Genomic DNA, 16485 nt, shown 5'->3' with positions numbered 1-16485 from the left:
TTAAAAACCAGGAATTTGATATAAAAATTCTGACTTCTAGCTTCTCTTTGAAAATCAGAAGATTAACACTAGACCAGCTTTCCTACAAGGCAACCATCAGCTGGGGCTGAGTAGCAGCCTCCCCTTTAGACAGGGCACTGCTGTTCCAGTTGCCACAGTCCCCACTACTCCCTAATGTTTCCACCTGGCCTGCTTCACTCTCTCACCATATTTGCTTGGCCCTGTGGACATCTGAGTTTTTGACCCATGAGTGTGGCTCCTTGGGCTAGCCAGGGAGGGACTCCACTGCCCAAGCCTAACGTCCTACAGATATGACCCTCAGGCTCAGAGAGGAGAAGATCCACCCAGTAGAAGGTCCCCAGTAGAAGCCTGGAAGAGCAGGGACTAACCAAGTCTCCTCCTACTGCCAACCCATTAATCTTACCCCCTCAGCAGGCTCGGTGGAAGAGGAGCCCCAGATAACCCAACTGTGGCTCGGGCTCTGTCCATGCCAGCCTAGACTTCCCCTCCGCAGGCCTGTGTGGGGTGCATGTGGCCACAGAACCATGGCTGTGCCAGTAAATGGAAGTGGGGAGTAGCTAGGAAAAGGGATCTTTCAGGCATTCCCAGGAAGAACAAAAACCTACCCAAAGAGTGGACCCTGGAGTTATCTCTGCCCTGCACTCCCCTTCCCACAGAAGGCCATGTGGCAGTCCCACCAGCACCTCTCCCAGCTGGTGCCCTGTTTGCCCTTCTCCCAACGTCATCTCCAGCTTCAGAGCTACCCCAAGGCTGGGAGCAGAATCCAGATCCAGCAGCATTTGCACAAGCACACCCACCTTGGGGGCTTTCTGGAGGGCTGGCTGAGTAGAGTCCAGGGCTGCAGGTCTGGGGTGGGTGAGGGGAACAAGCAGAATAGAGGTGGAGGCAAATGCAAGAAGTGGAGCACAAAGCTGAGGTGGGTAGGGACTGCTAAATAGATAGAGGTGTGGATGGGGTGGGGCCAAGATGTGGGCAAGGTGGGGTAGGTGTCCATGTGAACAGGGAGGTGGGGCAGGGTGGGAGCAAGCAGCAGGGCCTCCAGTGGGGCACAGCCCAGGACCTCCAGGAGGGCATCAGGCCCACAGCCCTCAGGGTCCAAGCAATGGTGGGAAAGACCACAGAATTGCCTGGACAGCAGTGGGGAGGGGATTTTCAGCCCTAGAGGCAATTTCCTTGAAAACCCACAGGGGGACACAGTGAACTGGGGTTCAGAGACAGTGACAGGGAAGTGACTGCCAGTGGATGCTTCTCTGGATGACTCCTTCCCAGACTCCCCTTCCCTGAGGACGACTGTGTGCAGCCCAGACTCAACAGGGGATTGCTCAATCCCCGTCACCCCACATGCCCCAGAAGGACCTCTTCCCCTTTTAGAAAAAGGAGAAGCCACACCGGGATTCAGGTTTGGGGGGTGGGGGAGAGTGTTCAGTTTCAGCAAAAGGATCAGATAGGAGTAGGCCAAGAGTCCTCAGGGTTTTGTCCTGGGGGGAGAGAGAACATCCCATTTGTCGTGTCTGAGACCCCAGCCAGGACAAGGCCCAGGGCAGCCTGTCCTTGAAAGGACACTCAAGGACACGGCATTGAGGAAAACAGCACACATGCCCCACGCCATCCACACCTGCGCACATGCACATTTGCTATCGGGGTATAGATAGCCTGGCTGGAATTACAATTATTTGGTGGGAGGATGTTGTTTATTGTTGGGAGCAGATCCTTTTGGACACCTGGGTCATTGTCAGAGAGTGGGGAGAGTGGGTGGGGAGGAAGGCCTCTGGCTCCACGGTGGCCAACAGCATGTAGAACAGGAAAATAACCCCAGTCCTGGGCCTTAGCCTGTGCCGAGGCAGGAACCATCCAGCCATTGTGCTGCTTTGGGGCCCACACCCCCATCCTGGCCCCCACCTGCCACTGGGGAAGGAGACAGAAGGACCTGGAGGAAGAATGCTGTGAACCTGGAAAATTCCAGGTCTCAGGACTAAAATCTTGGTCTGGGCAGTCAGACCCCTGGGCCCCAGTCCCCACTTAGCCATGCCCTTGCTGTTGCCCTGGGGCAGGTCCCATCTGTCTCTGGACCTCCCTTTCTTCATCTTATCTTGCTAGACTCCTCACATTCCTTGGCACCTTCCAGCTCTGAAACCCTATGGCAGGAGGGAAGGGCTGTCTCCTCAGAACAGAGGAGGGGGGCAAGAAATGAGCCACAAAGGTGATCCCGGGAGTTAACGAGCGCTTCATACGTATTCGGGCTTGCTGAGCACTTCATATTCATTTAATTCCCATAAGACCCCCTGACGTAGGTAGTATTATGCCCATTTTAAAAATGAGGAAATGGGTTCAGAGAAGTCAAGCAGCTTGCCCAAGGCCACACAGCCCTATATGGCTGAGCTGAGACCCTGGACACACCAGCACTGCAGACAGGAAGAGCTCCTCACTGGCCAGTGGGCAGAGCTACACCTCATCCTCCAGCTGCTTAGAGCGGGAACTGACCTTGAAGTGACTCTGCACTCTCCACGCAGCCGTCCTTGCTCTGTCTCAGACTCAAACTGAAAACATCATTGTTTCATTCCACAAATATTTACCGAGGTCCTAACAGGAGCCAGGTCCAAGGCACAGAGGCTGTGGGGGTGCTGAGTTCCATAAGGGATGTCCACTCAAAACTGAGTCCTGCTTCTGCTGCTCTCTAGCTGTGGGACCCTCAGCCACAGTGGGGTCAGCCTCTTGTAAAAGCTTCAGTTCCAGCACAGGAAAGGAGTTCTTGTTTGGTTTCATCTCAAGAGGCTAGTTTTCATGACCTTTACCTCTTTCCACCCAGCAGGCGCCTCTTGAAACCCTGTGGGTATGCAGGGGATGGGTGTGTGTGGGCGTGGACAGGCCTGTGTATTTTCCCTGATGGGGCATGAGCTTAGCCTGCAGTTGCCAAGGCAACGCCCTAGCCTTTGGAGGTGTGTCCCCAGCTTGATTAGTCAGCTGGGAGGCCCCACCCAAACAGCTGAACTCTGTCCCACTGCTAGGGCCTGTAAATAAACAGTTACTGATGGCATGCTATTGCTGGCCCTGTGCTAGATGCAAAAGGCCAGGTTCTTACCCTCAGAGGGGGCCCCCAACAGACATGGACCTGGTCTCCAGCTCCCTTCCAGGCCCTGTCCCCCAGGATGGTCCATGGAGGTTATAGGGAAAGGCCAGGCTCCATCTTTATCAAGATGCAGAGTGTAGAGGGAAAGAGAGGCAAGGACCAATCAGGACTGAGTCTGCCATCACTGAGCTCCAGGAAGTACCCCGGGGTGAGGGGCTGAGGGCCTGAAGCCGGCAAGTCCACCCATGGGGCTCTGTGGCCAGCAAGGACAAAGGACATCTCAGATGTGTTTATTGATACCTACCCCCGCAGGAAGTGTCCATTCACATCGGAACAAGGAGTCCGGGAAGGGGAAGCCAGGCTCTATTGGAGGAAGCGACACTTCCAGTACCTTGAGAAAGCATCCATGCATCCGGGGCTGGAGGCTGCCAGCCAGCACGCCTCCCCAGGGAGGGCCCAGGCGCCTGGCCAGAGGCCCTGCCAGTGGATGCTTCTCTGGATGACTCCTTCCCAGACTCCCCTTCCCTGAGGACGACTGTGTGCAGCCCAGACTCAACACCCTGTGCTCTGAAGACTTCCTAAGCTTCAGGTACAAGTCTTTTTGTGCCCTCCCCTCAGTGCAGGAGGCTCAGTGGTAGTAGTAGTAGCTGGCACTTACTCTGTGCCAAGCCTCATCGTTATCACTTTTACATGGATTCACTTATTTAATCCTTCCTCCCTGTGAGGTAGGTACTATTATCATCTTCATCTTACAGGCGAGGAAACTGAAGCACAGAGAAGTTAAGTAACTTGCCCAGAGTCTCAAAAATAATAAGTGGTGGTGCCAGGATTTGAACTCAGGCAGTCTGGCCATATAGTAGGTCTGGAGGGTAGCGGTAGCCAGGGATTGCCTGGAGGCCCCACCTCCTTCCTGCAGATGGACAGATGGCCTGGCCAATGAGGGCTCAGCTTGCCTGGGCCCTTGCCAGTGAGGTTACAAGCTCCCTCTCCCTCTCTCCCTGTGGTTACTGGGATAGCTACTCGGCCCCAGCATAGAAGAGAACCCGGCTCCAGCTGCTGTATGTATTTGAACGCTGCATTTATTTGGGGAAGGCTACAGGGACTGGGAGAATTCAGGACTGTATGAAGTCCAGAGAGGCCCTCTGACCTTGCCCTGGCCTCTTAGGATGGGGAGCACTGCCCTCTCTCCCCTCCTCCCTGCCACCAGCTAACCCTCCCCACAGTGGTGGGTTGCCTCCGTGGTGAAGGAGAGGAGCTGACAGCATCTGCAACACAGGTAGTTTTCGTTTCACGGCATTAAATAACATCGAATCACATGGAGGGAAGCATATTCCCTTTTCGATTCTTTCAGTCCTGATTACATCAAAGAGAAAGTCCCAGTTTGATGCCAGTATGTCTTCAAAACATCTCTTTCACTTGCTAAGCTCCCTTTTTTTTTTTCTTTGCAAGGGACAGTGGGTTTCATGCTCAGAGCCTCCCCCAGGCTATGGTTTCCCACTAGAATTTAATACCCTTATTTGGTTTTCCTATTATGTACTTTCATGATCTTGTTCTATTTACGGCAAGTGATACTGACTTTCCATTTATGGCAGTGATATAAAGTTTCCTTTTAAAATCTATTTACTTAAATAAGAGAATGAGTAGATTTAAAGAAAAAAATAAGTACATATGATAGGCAGATACTGCAGAAATCCCACAGATGAGGAGCCAGTGACCGTAGCTTGGGAAACACCATCATGGAACCACCCTTCAGAAGGGAGTGTCAGCCTCGCTGAGACCACGTCACCCAGCTGCCCAGGGCTCAAATAAAGGGGGAGCTGTGTTCATGGTCCAACAATGAGTGGACAGCAGGGGCCAGACTTGACCCCAGGTCTCCATGGGAAATAGGATCCTCTGTAAAAAGGTTAAGGACTGGGCTCGCTTGGTCAGTAGCAGAGCAGCTTCATTCCTGAATTATTGACAGGACCAATGGTAGCCATTGTCTTTCTCTGGGGATGGTCAGCCAGAGTAAATCGGCTGAATGTAAAGATCAGTTGCAAAAAAGACCCCACTGACTCGAGCAAATCCTGGGCCCAGCTTGCCTTGAAGTTGCAAAGTCCCCATCTCTGGGGAACCTTAAGAGGAGAATCTACAGGCACCCCCATGGACATTTCACACTGTGCCTACAGGTGCTCCAGGTGGCTGGGCCCAACCTGTGTGTCCTTCAGACCTCCAGGATTCTAGGGAGTCCTGTCCCAGTGAAGCCAGCCAGTGTCTTCCCATGCCCTGGGCATTCTGCAGGCCCTGTAGGGAGCAAGGAGCTCAGATGGAGAACCAATGGCATGTGGCCTCCAAAAGCCAAGAAACAGCATTCACCAGGTGCAAGGCACTTGTCAAGTGTTTGTGACTGGCTCTTCACAGCAGCCCTCTCAGGGAAGTGCTATCGTCACCCCCATCAGAGAAATGAGGGAACTTGCTCACAGATGCTGAGTAACTTGCCCAAAGTCACAGAGCAGTAAATGGCCACCTTAGGATTTGAACATAGGTCCGACTGACTCCCAGAGCCAGACTGTGAAGTAACAGGGTCTTAGAGGAAGCCCTGGCATGCAGGGCACACAACTGCAGGTCCCTTGCTTCACCGCTCCCACACAGGGTGCCATCAGGAAGGCCTTGGGCGTGCCAGTGCTGCTGCTAAGGGGATCTGAGGGTCCACCGGAAGCTGCATTGCCAGTCCCCAGTTCACCTTCCCCTGGTGAGGCCACACTGTTCCTAGATGAATAGTTGGCCTAAAACCTGGGGCCTCAAGCTCAGTATGTGGGGCTTAGTCAATGCGGGTTGAAGGGGTCACTGCCAACAGACCAGATAGGCACCTTGCTCTTGTCTTTCCCTCAGTCTACTTGGGCCTAAGACCCCATATGTGTATGCATGTAGGCAGGTAGCCTCTTGCAGCTTCCCAGCAGTGTACCTCCAGCCTGGTCACCCTCTGCTAAGGAGGTCAGGCCCCAGCGGAGAACATTTGCCCAACTTGGGGGGAAACAGGAGCAACCAGCCCAGCTCAGCAAGGGACTCCCCAGTATCACTGGGGGCCCCTGGCATTGGGTAGATGCCCCCTCATGCCCCTGCGCTGGCCTCAAGGCCATTTCTCCCCACCCCAGGTTGTGGATTTCCTAAGAGCTGGACATTGATGTGTCACAGGCTTGCACCACTGGGTTACTCAATGAAGCCCTGCAGCCCTGTTTACCATGAAAGGCAAGATGAGGCCTCCCCTCCCTGGCCCCAGTGCACCTCGACGTGCTAGTCCCAGAGTTTGGGGCTCCTGGGTCAGCCTATGAGGACCTGGCAAGGACAATAACTTCTGCACGTCCTAGGAATGCCAATAGGGGAAGAAGAGGCTCTGCCACCCTTGGGGTCCCCTGGGTCCTGGCTCCCTAGGTGCCTCCCTCCACCCCTCTCACCCTGAGTCAGGCCCAGGAAAGGGCGTCTGCAACTTTTCCTGGGCTCCTGAGCACCCGAATCGCCACCTCCACCTCACCTTCCCAGGCATAAAGGCTTTGACCTTGAGCAGTCCTGCCCAAGGTGACCCAGCACCTCAGCAGGCTGCTGAACAGGTCTTTCCAACTCACAGACCCTCCTGACCATGCCTGCGCCCAGGCCTCCTGTCTGTTATCTCCCTTCTTGCACATTGTACAAGTAGTAGGATGAATATTCATTAGCATGCCCATATTACAGTTAATACTGAGTCCCAGAGTAGTTCCGAACTCAGAAAATTCTCCTGGCTCCTTTCAGTGGAATGCTGCTTCAAGCTCTAATTATCTCCCTGAGCTGGGCCCAGGAAGAGAAGGAGTACCAAGCTGTTTGAGGAGTCAAGACCTCTGGGGGTGAAGGCTCCTGGCTATGTAGACACTACGGAGCAAGGGGCTCTGAGCCTCTCTGCTGCTGGCCACTCTGCAAGCTGGGTCCCTCGGCCCTAGTTCTCTAGAAGTGAGTTTCCCAAATTGGGGCTGCTGAACAGAGAGCAGCCCAGCCAGGGGAGGGCAGGGAGGGGTCAGAAAACAGAAAGGCCTCTCCAGTCACTGGGGGAGGATGGGCGGGGCAGGTGGTCTGTGGTGGGTGGGGTGCTGGCCTTCCTGCCTGCCACCATCCCCTGCTCCTTCTGGAAGCCAGGCCCTGCCATGAGCCACAGCCTTGGTACTGAGGCTGCCCCTGCCTTGGGCTTCATCCTGGGGAGCATCCAGGCCAGGGCTTAGGCAGCTCCATGGAGTATGGGCTCCCTCCTCATCAGAGGCCCAGGCCAGCCTCCCAGTGCTGAGATAATATGCTGCCTGCAGGTACCCCAGTTTGTTTCTGAGGTGTTTCCAGGTTCTCTCAGCCTCCTCCTCCTCTTGCTCTTACCCTGTCCTCCGCCTCCTTCTCCTGACCCACCCATTGGGTCCCTCTGCCAAGGTCCCCACCTCCCTCCTGCCTCCCTCCAACTCCCTCCATGACTCACACTTTCCCTGGGCCCTCCCCATAAAGTTTAGTTCCACGGGCTGCCTGCTGGCCCCCTCTTCCCTTGAGATCCAGCCACTTCAGTTCTGGGCAGGCAAGAACCAGGGCCAGGCTACGGGTCCCAAGACCTCTGCCCTCCCTCCAGGAGGCCCTGTGTCCTGGCCAGGAGACCACCTGGAACTGTGACAGTCTGGACTTTGGAAGAGGAAAGTGGCACCTCTCTGGGTAGGGCTCCTGTGTTTGAGCTGAGGAAACTGAGTCCAGAAGGATGCCCTAAGTTATCCAAGGACCCAGAAGGGGCTCAGGCCAAGCTGGGAAAGTTGGTGCATCCTTCCCCAGTGCCCGACAAGGGTCCCTGAGCTGCAGCTTTGCTAGGAAGCCAGGAGTCAGCTAACCACTCAACTCTCAGCCATCAGATCCTCAGGATAGGGACCAGATGGGCACCCAGGTCTGGGAGTAGACAAGTGCCCACACTGACCAGTGCCCACCAAGGCTCAACCAGGAATGCCACCAGAGTACAGGGCACTGGCTGAGAGTACCACACCCCCTGTGCCCTGAGAGATCCTGGAGCCCTGATGCAGGAGGGGCAGGGTGATGCCACAGGTGTCAGAAGCCAGTGGCATCCGCTGGAACACACCGGGGCTGTCCCCACCGTGTCTCTTTCCTTTCTGCCGAAGTTGCTCTGGGCTCTCTGGGCAGGGAAGGGTTGGACGAGCAGCTGTCAGAGCTTACAGATGTGCCCACTGCCCAGCCAGGGCACTTGGCAGAGACGCTTCTGCCCCCTACCAAGTGGTCCCCGCAGCCTCCCTGCCGCGGGGCGGGGGTCACGGCAGGCTGAGGGGGCGCCCGCAAATGGCCTCTCACTCCCCCACCCCGCCCGCTGTGCCCCCCAGGGCCCAGGCTCCCGCCGACCTTACCTCGGGAGGCAGCCAGGAAGAGAGCAAGGAGCACGGGACCCCAGCGCCGGCCGCGGGCCTCCGGGAGCCAGGGGACGCCCATGTCGCCGTCGGGCGGAGCGGGGCGGCGGGCGCGCAGGGGACGCCTGTGCTCTGGGAGCGGGCGGGACGCGGCCGGCCGGGAAACCTCCGGGCTAGCGAGTGCCGAGCCACGAGCGCCGCGGGCGCCGAGAGCACCCGCTCCGGGGCCCCGCAGCGCCCCCGGGGGGCCGTGGGGGGCACTGCCGCTCCGGAACCCCGCGGGAGGGGCTTCCCTGCGGGCTCGCGCTGCGCCCCGCCCTCGGAAGGGGAGCCGGCGGGTGTCCCTGCGAGGCAGCTCCACCTGGTCGCCGTTTAAAGCCCTTTCTACTCTCCCCCATTCGTGCCTCGGGAGATTTAGTACTGTCGCACAGCCTGAGAAGTGTATCTGCGTCTAACTTAGCACAGTACTAATTATCATAGCTCTGCCCTCACCCCCAGCCTCTGAGTTGTCTGGAGCAGGACTTGTACCCACCGTCCTCTAGCCCAGCCCAGGGCCTGGCAGGAGGAAGGCATTCCCAATTATTGAAGGAAGAAAGGGGGGGAGTGAAATCTAACTTTTATAAAGAGCTAGGCAAGTTGGAGCAGGCTTGACGGTAGATTCCAGAGCCTGCAACACTCTTGTGCACATGCACACACACACACAGATGTGGCACAGGCACAGGAGGAGTACACAACAGATTTGGCACACCTCTACACTGGGACGCACGTGTGTGTGCAGCACCTGGTAGTGTCCCCCACAGAAAATCATCAGCGCTCCACTCCCCCAGGCCCCAGCTTCCCGTCCCACCGCCCGCCGTCTCTCACTCCCTGTGCCCTGGCTAGGCACAGAACGCTCTCGCACACCCCCACCTCTAGTCCTCTGCTCTTGCACCCCCACCCAGCTCTGGCACCGCTGACCCTGTCTCTCTCCTCTCCTCTCCTCTCCTCCAGATTCTTCGCATCTCTCAGAGCTTGACGCAAGTCCTTCCCCTTCACGAAACTCCCTGGACTTCCCCTGAGGTCCCCCTCCAGTCCTGACACTCCACAGTCCCTTCTGCCATCCCACCATCACACTGGGGTTAACAACCTGTTGACCTTCAGCTGGGCTCATCTGACCTCCTGAGCTAGACTATGAGCCTTTGGGGGCCAGGGCCCTCTCCTTGATGTTTCCGAGTCCCTGGCACAGAACTGGGCATGGAGAAGGTGTTTGTTCATCTAAATGAACAAACTGATGGATAAGTGATTTCCTAAATGGAGGATTGGAGGTGACAGTGGCTAGGGCCAGTGACGGGGGACAGAGAGGACACAGCCATTGTACCCAGTTTACCTCAGCGTGGCTGAAGCTTCCAGGGGCTTTGTTGGCCCATTAAGGGTCTTGAGCTCACGGGTGACCGCCAAGCTGAAAGACAGAGGACAGCCAGAGTCCACCTGGGTCAGGAATCAGAGTAACAGAACTGAAAGGTAGCCAGAAATTCTCGGTGCCCTATAGGTGGCCTGATCCAAGTCAGAGGCTCTCTGAGAGCTCTCAGCCCTCACTCCTGGGGCAGGGAAGGCTACAACAGAGAAAGGGTGGGCGTCAAGCTGTTACTAGATAATCTTGTGGAGGGCCAGTCACCCTGGAACCAAGGAAGCCCCTGGGATGGGAGCCCCAGAGACTGCCAAGACATAACCCGGGTCCTTGGTCATGATCCTGACCTTGTGATCCCACTTTGGGAGACAGCCCAAGGCCCTTCCTGCTGGCAAAATGTGAGCTCTTCCAGCTAGAGAAAGCACAAAAGCAACTGAAATCGGGTGGGTACTGGGCCCTCTTCCCACCCTGGCCATCCTCCAGCAGAGGTGAGGTGGGGTCACTCAAGGATGAACCCTGGAGCCCCTCCCTACCTCTCCCCCTCTTCCTGCCTGGCTTTGCCCAGAACACCTTTGAAAACAGACTCTCTCTGCCCCAGGCCTGGAAGGTGGGTGAGGAGAGCCTGGGAATAGGGGGAAGGAAGCAACTGCCCTGCCAACCGCGTTCTCAGAGGGTATAACACCTAAGCCGGGCCCAGTGCCGCTGCCCTCCACTTCCTTCCTCCCCACCACTGCGCCTCCTGGGTTTGCGTCAAGGTGAGACACAGAGGCATTGCCCAAGGGGTGGGCATGGGCCAGAAACCTCAAGCACTGTTTCCTCAATGCCAGGGCAGGAAGGGCTCAGCTGAGAGGGCCTTTAGGGCACTGACTTCCTCACTCCAGAGCCAGAGGGGGTCAGACCCACCTTCCTCTCACATGCTCAGGCCTGGGCCCAGAGAGAAGGGGCTCCATGGGGCAGCTCCTTTAGAACCTGCCCCACCCCCCAGCCCCTGCAGCCTGCACTATGGTTAACCCACTTCTAGGAGTCTAGAAAAGTGGAAGATGTTGGCACCGCCACCCCCATGCATGAGGCTGGAATCAGCCCATTTCCTGCAAGGTGGCACTCTTGTGCTCTTGCTGGCAGAGGGGCCTCAGGAGGGCTCCGGACTGGGCTCCTCACTGGGGCAAGCACTCACAGCTGCACCCAGGGCCACACTGAGCCATAAAATGAACACAGGGGCCTTCTTGACAATCGTCTTTTCTCAAACATCTGGGGCCCCCACCACCATTTTTAATGAAAACTAAAACACATTTTGGAGAAGACTGTAAAATCCATATGAGCTTATGAAGATGGTACAAAAGATTACAAAGCTGCTTCATTCGTGAGACAAACACTTCAGGCTATTCCCCAGACTCAGTGCAAGCTCCTTCTCCACTCTGGAGGAAGAGTTTGAGAAATGTCAAACTAATGCATTTTCCCTCTCTGTGTGATTATTTTAATAAAGATGTATTGAGACTCTAAGACCCAAAGGAGTGCCTCCCTGATGGGGGGCGTTTAGTCCACGTAACTGATGACAGCAGACAGAAGCCCAGAACGTCTGAGCCAGAAAGGACTTTAGAGATCAAGGCAGGGCCTTTGTTAACACACAGAAAAGCTCCAGAGAGATGTGGCATGCCCAAGGTCACAAAGCTCCGTCTCCAGCCTGTCAACCCTGCCTGCTTTGGGAGCAGTTTCCACCACCACCCAACCCCCAGATCCAGAGCTACAGCTCAGAAGACTCATCACCTCTTCAGCGACAATGACAGTCTTCTTGGTTCCAGGTCTCCTGTCCATCCGTCCATCCTTGCACAGGTGGCTCTAGAGCCACCCAGGCCCAAGGAGGAAGATGTACAAAACTTGTCTACCTCCAGCTTTTGGCACCACCTGCTTTCTGTTCTCTGCCCCCAACAATGGCCTAGTCACATTCTCTCTACTCAGGCATCTTTGCAGTGGTCATAATCTTATTTTTTGTTAGTCACTAATTATGGTTCATATGAGTCAGGGTTCTGGCAAGAAACAGATGGCACACTCAGAAAGGGCTCAACTGGGCACGGCAGGGGGACCAAGCGCACGGCCATCAGGTAGAACAGACGTGCCTCTCGGTGCCTTCCCGGGCGGAGGAGCCTGGCTGCCACGGGGGCCCTCTCTTCTGGCACTGTGGGGTAGGAGGAGGTGGTCCTCCCTTTACAGACAGTATTCTGCAGGGCAGCCAAGGGTGAGGTGATATATAGAAACCTCCGACGGCAGCTACTCGTCACCTTTGAACACATATTTTCATGGAGCTCAGGAAGGAGAGATGAGAGGGCTTTAACTTTGTCGGTGGTGAAAAAATAGCCAAGAATGTGCCTGAGGCTTGTCAGGGCACTGTTGACCGCCTCTTAGGAAGCAGTGTCAGTGACCGTGCCTGACACTAGGGCATCTTGTTCACGTTTTATTGAAGATTTTATCCTCTAGACACTTTGGGAGCATCATGTATCGGGCTCTGTTCTTGGGACTGGAGAAATAGCAGAGAAAACCCTGCACTTGTGCAGGTCTAATTCTACTCGGGGAGGCGATCAATAAAAAACGGAAAATATGTATCAGGTAGTGCTGACAGTGAAGCTGTGTCAAGGTTTAGAGGGCGGGGTTGGGAAGTTCTTTCAGGAGGTAACATTTGAGCAGAGCTTTGAAGACAGTGGAGGAATCCGTGTGACCATCTGGGAAGAGCATCTAAAGGGCATGCTGTCCAGAGATGGAAGTGTGCCTGGCGAGTTTGAGGCTCAGCAAGGCCGGTATGAGTGGAGAGGGCGTGGGGAGCAAGGCAGTGGGAGATGAGGTAGGGAGGTACTAGGGGCCTTGAAGGCCATCATAGAAACTTGGGGTTTACTCTGTGTGTGATGGGAAGCCTTTGAAGGGGTTTGAGCAAGAGCAGCATGGCTGAGCGCATCCTGACAGAGTCATTGGTCAGCTGTGGAGACAGACCCTGGCTGGGCTAGAGGGGACCCAGGGAAGCCAGTTAGGAGGCTACTACGGCCACCCAGGGGAGGGACAGTCTGCCACAATTGTACAAGCTTTCTACAAGGCATCTGCTTTGAGAGCCTAGTGATTCTAAGATAATGAAGGGTTCTGGATGCCATGCTAAAGAGTTTTGATATTCCATTTTCAGGTATATGAGGATGATAATAATGTAACATTTACTGACCACTACCTCTCTGTTGGGCACTTTTACAAGCACTTTACATTAGTATTGAATGTAATCCAAAGCTACGAGGTTTGCACTGTTAACAAGTAAGAAAGCTGAGGCCCTGATACGTCAAGTGCCTGCCTAAGGCCTCATGTCTAGTAAGCAGAATCAGGAGTCCTGCCCCTGCTGGTAGAGGAGCGGTGCAAATGTTGTCCCCTTCTTCCTGCCCAAGACGGCTGGGAACTGACATACGAGGGCCAAAGCCTTCCAAAACTCCTGGAAGAAGTAGTGGAACCTTCATTTATCTGACCCATTTCTTCTGGTGCAACCTCTAAGGTTAATATTTTACAGATTTTGAGTTATTGCATCCATCTTAAGCTTTAATACACTTCATTCTTCCTCCCCCTCTTGTCCTGTGCCTTCCTTTTGAGCCTTTATTTTGCTGCTGTCTTTATCATTTTCACCTATTGTCTACCCATCTCCCTGTCCCCTTTCTTCTTCCCTTCCATTTCTCTCTCTTGAGATCAGGTGGGGAACAAGAAAAAGAAATAAGTGAAGGGAAAGGAAATAAAGAAAAGAGAAAAAAAAAAAAAAAGAAAGGGGCTCAACCGAAGAAAGTTTAATGGAGAGCCTGTTTACGAGGGCTGGTGAGGCACCCATAGACAAGCCACTGCAGGAAGCTGTTACCACCCAGGTATCCAAAAGGATGAGAGGAGGTGAGGTGATTGGAGCCCAGGGAGAGCTGGAGCTGTGAATGGGGACCACCCAACAGGAGAAACAGAGCCACCGGCAGAACTGCAGGAAGGAAAGGAGGAGGTGTGGAGGAAACAACCCCGCCTCTCCTTCTTCCCTCTTCCTGCCTTCTGCCAGACCCTCCTGTTGGCCAAACTCCTGGAAGCCAGATGGCCAGGGAGCCCAGGTGAGGTAGTCCACAGGGGACATCTCCCAGGTGGAGAAGCAGAGAATGGAGGAGGGGCGGGACAAGGGACAGAGAATACTAGCACATGGTTAATTTTCTTCCCGTTATCTACTCTGCTTGTGAAGTACTACATCAACCATTTCTGATGGTTCTTGAGTGCTGTTCTCTGAGTTCTGATTGGCTGAATATTATTTGTGGTCTGATTGGTCCAGGCATCAGCCAGAAATGGCCAGTCACAGGAGAGCATGTTGTAGGACCTGTTCTTGTAGTGAAGTCATGTTCTGTGAGCTTTATTTTTCACACTTCAGCAGCCCATGAAATGGCCCCAAACCCGATGTCTCCCTCTTAAAAATGCTGAAAATAGGTGTTTCTTCCATTTACATGAACAACGGGTGAAGTGTAAATACTCTGTTGGGCTAAGTACATCACATTCTTGCCTTTTGTGATCTGGCAGGAAGCCCAGGGTCAGTAAGACCCTGGCCCAGGCAAAGCTGTGGCTTGGAGGTGGTTACTGGAGTTCATCTCATATGCCAATTTTAATCATTAGATTTCTGTGATGACAAGGATCCTGAGGTTGCATCTGACCTCAACAGTGCCGTGATTGATTACTGATGTCTGCCATGGGCATGGACAGTGGTGGTACAAGTGCCATCTTGGACCTAAGCACTTACCACCATGGCTTTCGGTGGAGCCTCTGTGGTTTCCTCCTCTATTAGCCTGTGCCTTTCCTCCCTCTCATCCTTCTCCCTTTCCCTCACCATATTGGACCACACTGAGTAAGTTCAACCTAGGAGAACATCCAGCTGGTTCCACCTCAACCCCTCTAAGCAGCTGACTAAGAACCTGACCACGTCCTTCTCCACAGGCCACCACTCACGTGTATGTGACCATCGTGGATGAGAATGATAACACACCCGTGTTCCAGCAGCCCCACTATGAGATTTTACTGGATGAGGGCCCGGACACCATCAACACTAGCCTCATCACCATCCAGGCACTAGACTTGGACGAAGGGCCCAATGGCACAGTTGCCTATGCCATTGTCACAGGCAACATCATAAACACCTTCCGTATCAACAGACACACGGTCAGTAGCTGATGGCAGGGTCCAGGAGGAGGGTCAACTGGCTAAAGGGATTGGAGGGGAGCTCAGTGACATCATGGGGGGTGGGGTTGGGGGCCGAGCAAAGGTGGAATCTGGGAGGAAACTGGGGGAGCAGTCAGTCATGAGGATGAAACATGGCGTCTGGGTGAGATGGGGCCTGGTCTAGAGGGCAACAAGGGTTCCCCATCATGGCCAGGGATGTCAGGCCTACCTCTTGGGGTGGTCGGAGTGTGCCTCAGACCCACAGCCATCGATCCACCCTTGTCCCCTCTATGTATCCCCTAGGGCGTCATCAGTGCCGCCAAGGAGCTGGACTACGAGATCAGCCATGGCCGCTACACCCTGATCGTCACTGCCACGGACCAGTGCCCCATCTTGTCCCGCCGCCTCACTTCCACCGCCACGGTGAGTGTGCGGGACACAGCCCCATCTTGCAGGTGGGGGGAGGACAGAACCCAGAAAGCTCCAGTAGGGAAGGGCATAGGGAAAGATTGTCCAGGAGAAACACTTGAATCCAAGAGCCCTGTCCTGGTCTTGGCAACTCACCCAAACTTGTTCTGTGACTTCAAGGAGGTTACTGAACTTCTCTGTGTGGCTGCATCTATCAGATAGATGATGACACTTGCCTTCCTCTCCTTCATGGGAAGAGCACAGGCATTCATATCCCTGATCTACTTCCTAGCTATAGCTATGTGACTCCAGACAAATCACTTGACCTCTCTGAGCACCACTTTTCCTCTGCTGTGAAAGGGGGATAATAAAAACTGTTTCAGAGTGTGGGAGGAGCAAAGGAGACCGTGTAAAATGACTATGGTACAGCTATAAATAGAATTTCATAGCATTATTATTAATGGTATTGTTATGCCCATAAAAAGGCTTTGACAGTACAATAGCTTAACCACATACATAGCTTAAAAGGCCCTCCCACATCCATTGTCCCATATTCTTGCATCAGACCCATGAGGCAGGATTATCAGGTCCAGTTTACAGATGAGAGAACTGGGCCCAGCACAGGGCTGGCTGGGATGTGGCCCCACCTAAGCTTGCCCACCATCTCAGGTGCTCGTGAACGTGAATGACATCAATGACAACGTGCCCACCTTCCCCCGAGACTATGAGGGGCCATTTGATGTCACCGAGGGCCAGCCAGGGCCCAGAGTGTGGACCTTCCTGGCCCACGACCGGGACTCAGGCCCCAATGGGCAGGTGGAGTACGGCATCGTGGATGGAGACCCTCTGGGTGAGTGGAGCCAAGCTGGGCTGTGGGGGTGGCGTGACCCAAGGGCGTCTCCCCCACCCACTGAGGAACAGGATGAGAAAGGAGGTCTCAAAGCAGTCAGGCCCACCATTGTGTGATCTTGCCCTCTCTGGGCCTCAGTTTCCCCATCCATAAGATGATGGAAATCATCATCTCCTAGGGA

The 16485-nt window shown here is 54.6% G+C and overlaps 2 protein-coding genes across 7 annotated transcripts in view; one reads left to right on the top strand and one right to left on the bottom strand.

Annotated features, from left to right (window-relative positions):
• VSIR (V-set immunoregulatory receptor) overlaps positions 1-8673 on the bottom strand; it is a 29534-nt gene extending 20861 nt beyond the window's left edge. The window contains exon 1 of the mRNA XM_046653206.1: positions 8473-8673. Within this exon, the coding sequence (XP_046509162.1) occupies positions 8473-8554 (82 nt within the window). The 5' untranslated portion in view covers positions 8555-8673. The remainder of the gene's footprint in view (positions 1-8472) is intronic.
• The window catches only part of CDH23 (cadherin related 23), a 398494-nt gene that overhangs the window by 349865 nt on the left and 32144 nt on the right, over positions 1-16485 (top strand). For all 6 annotated transcript variants that reach the window (XM_046653203.1, XM_046653202.1, XM_046653200.1 and 3 more), the window contains 3 exons: positions 14825-15046; positions 15350-15469; positions 16124-16304. In XM_046653203.1, coding sequence (XP_046509159.1) covers positions 14825-15046; positions 15350-15469; positions 16124-16304 — 523 coding nt within the window. The remainder of the gene's footprint in view (positions 1-14824; positions 15047-15349; positions 15470-16123; positions 16305-16485) is intronic.

This window comes from Equus quagga, chromosome 2, assembly GCF_021613505.1.
Source record: "Equus quagga isolate Etosha38 chromosome 2, UCLA_HA_Equagga_1.0, whole genome shotgun sequence".
Classification (NCBI taxonomy): domain Eukaryota; kingdom Metazoa; phylum Chordata; class Mammalia; order Perissodactyla; family Equidae; genus Equus; species Equus quagga.
This window is presented reverse-complemented; position numbering and strand designations above follow the sequence as displayed.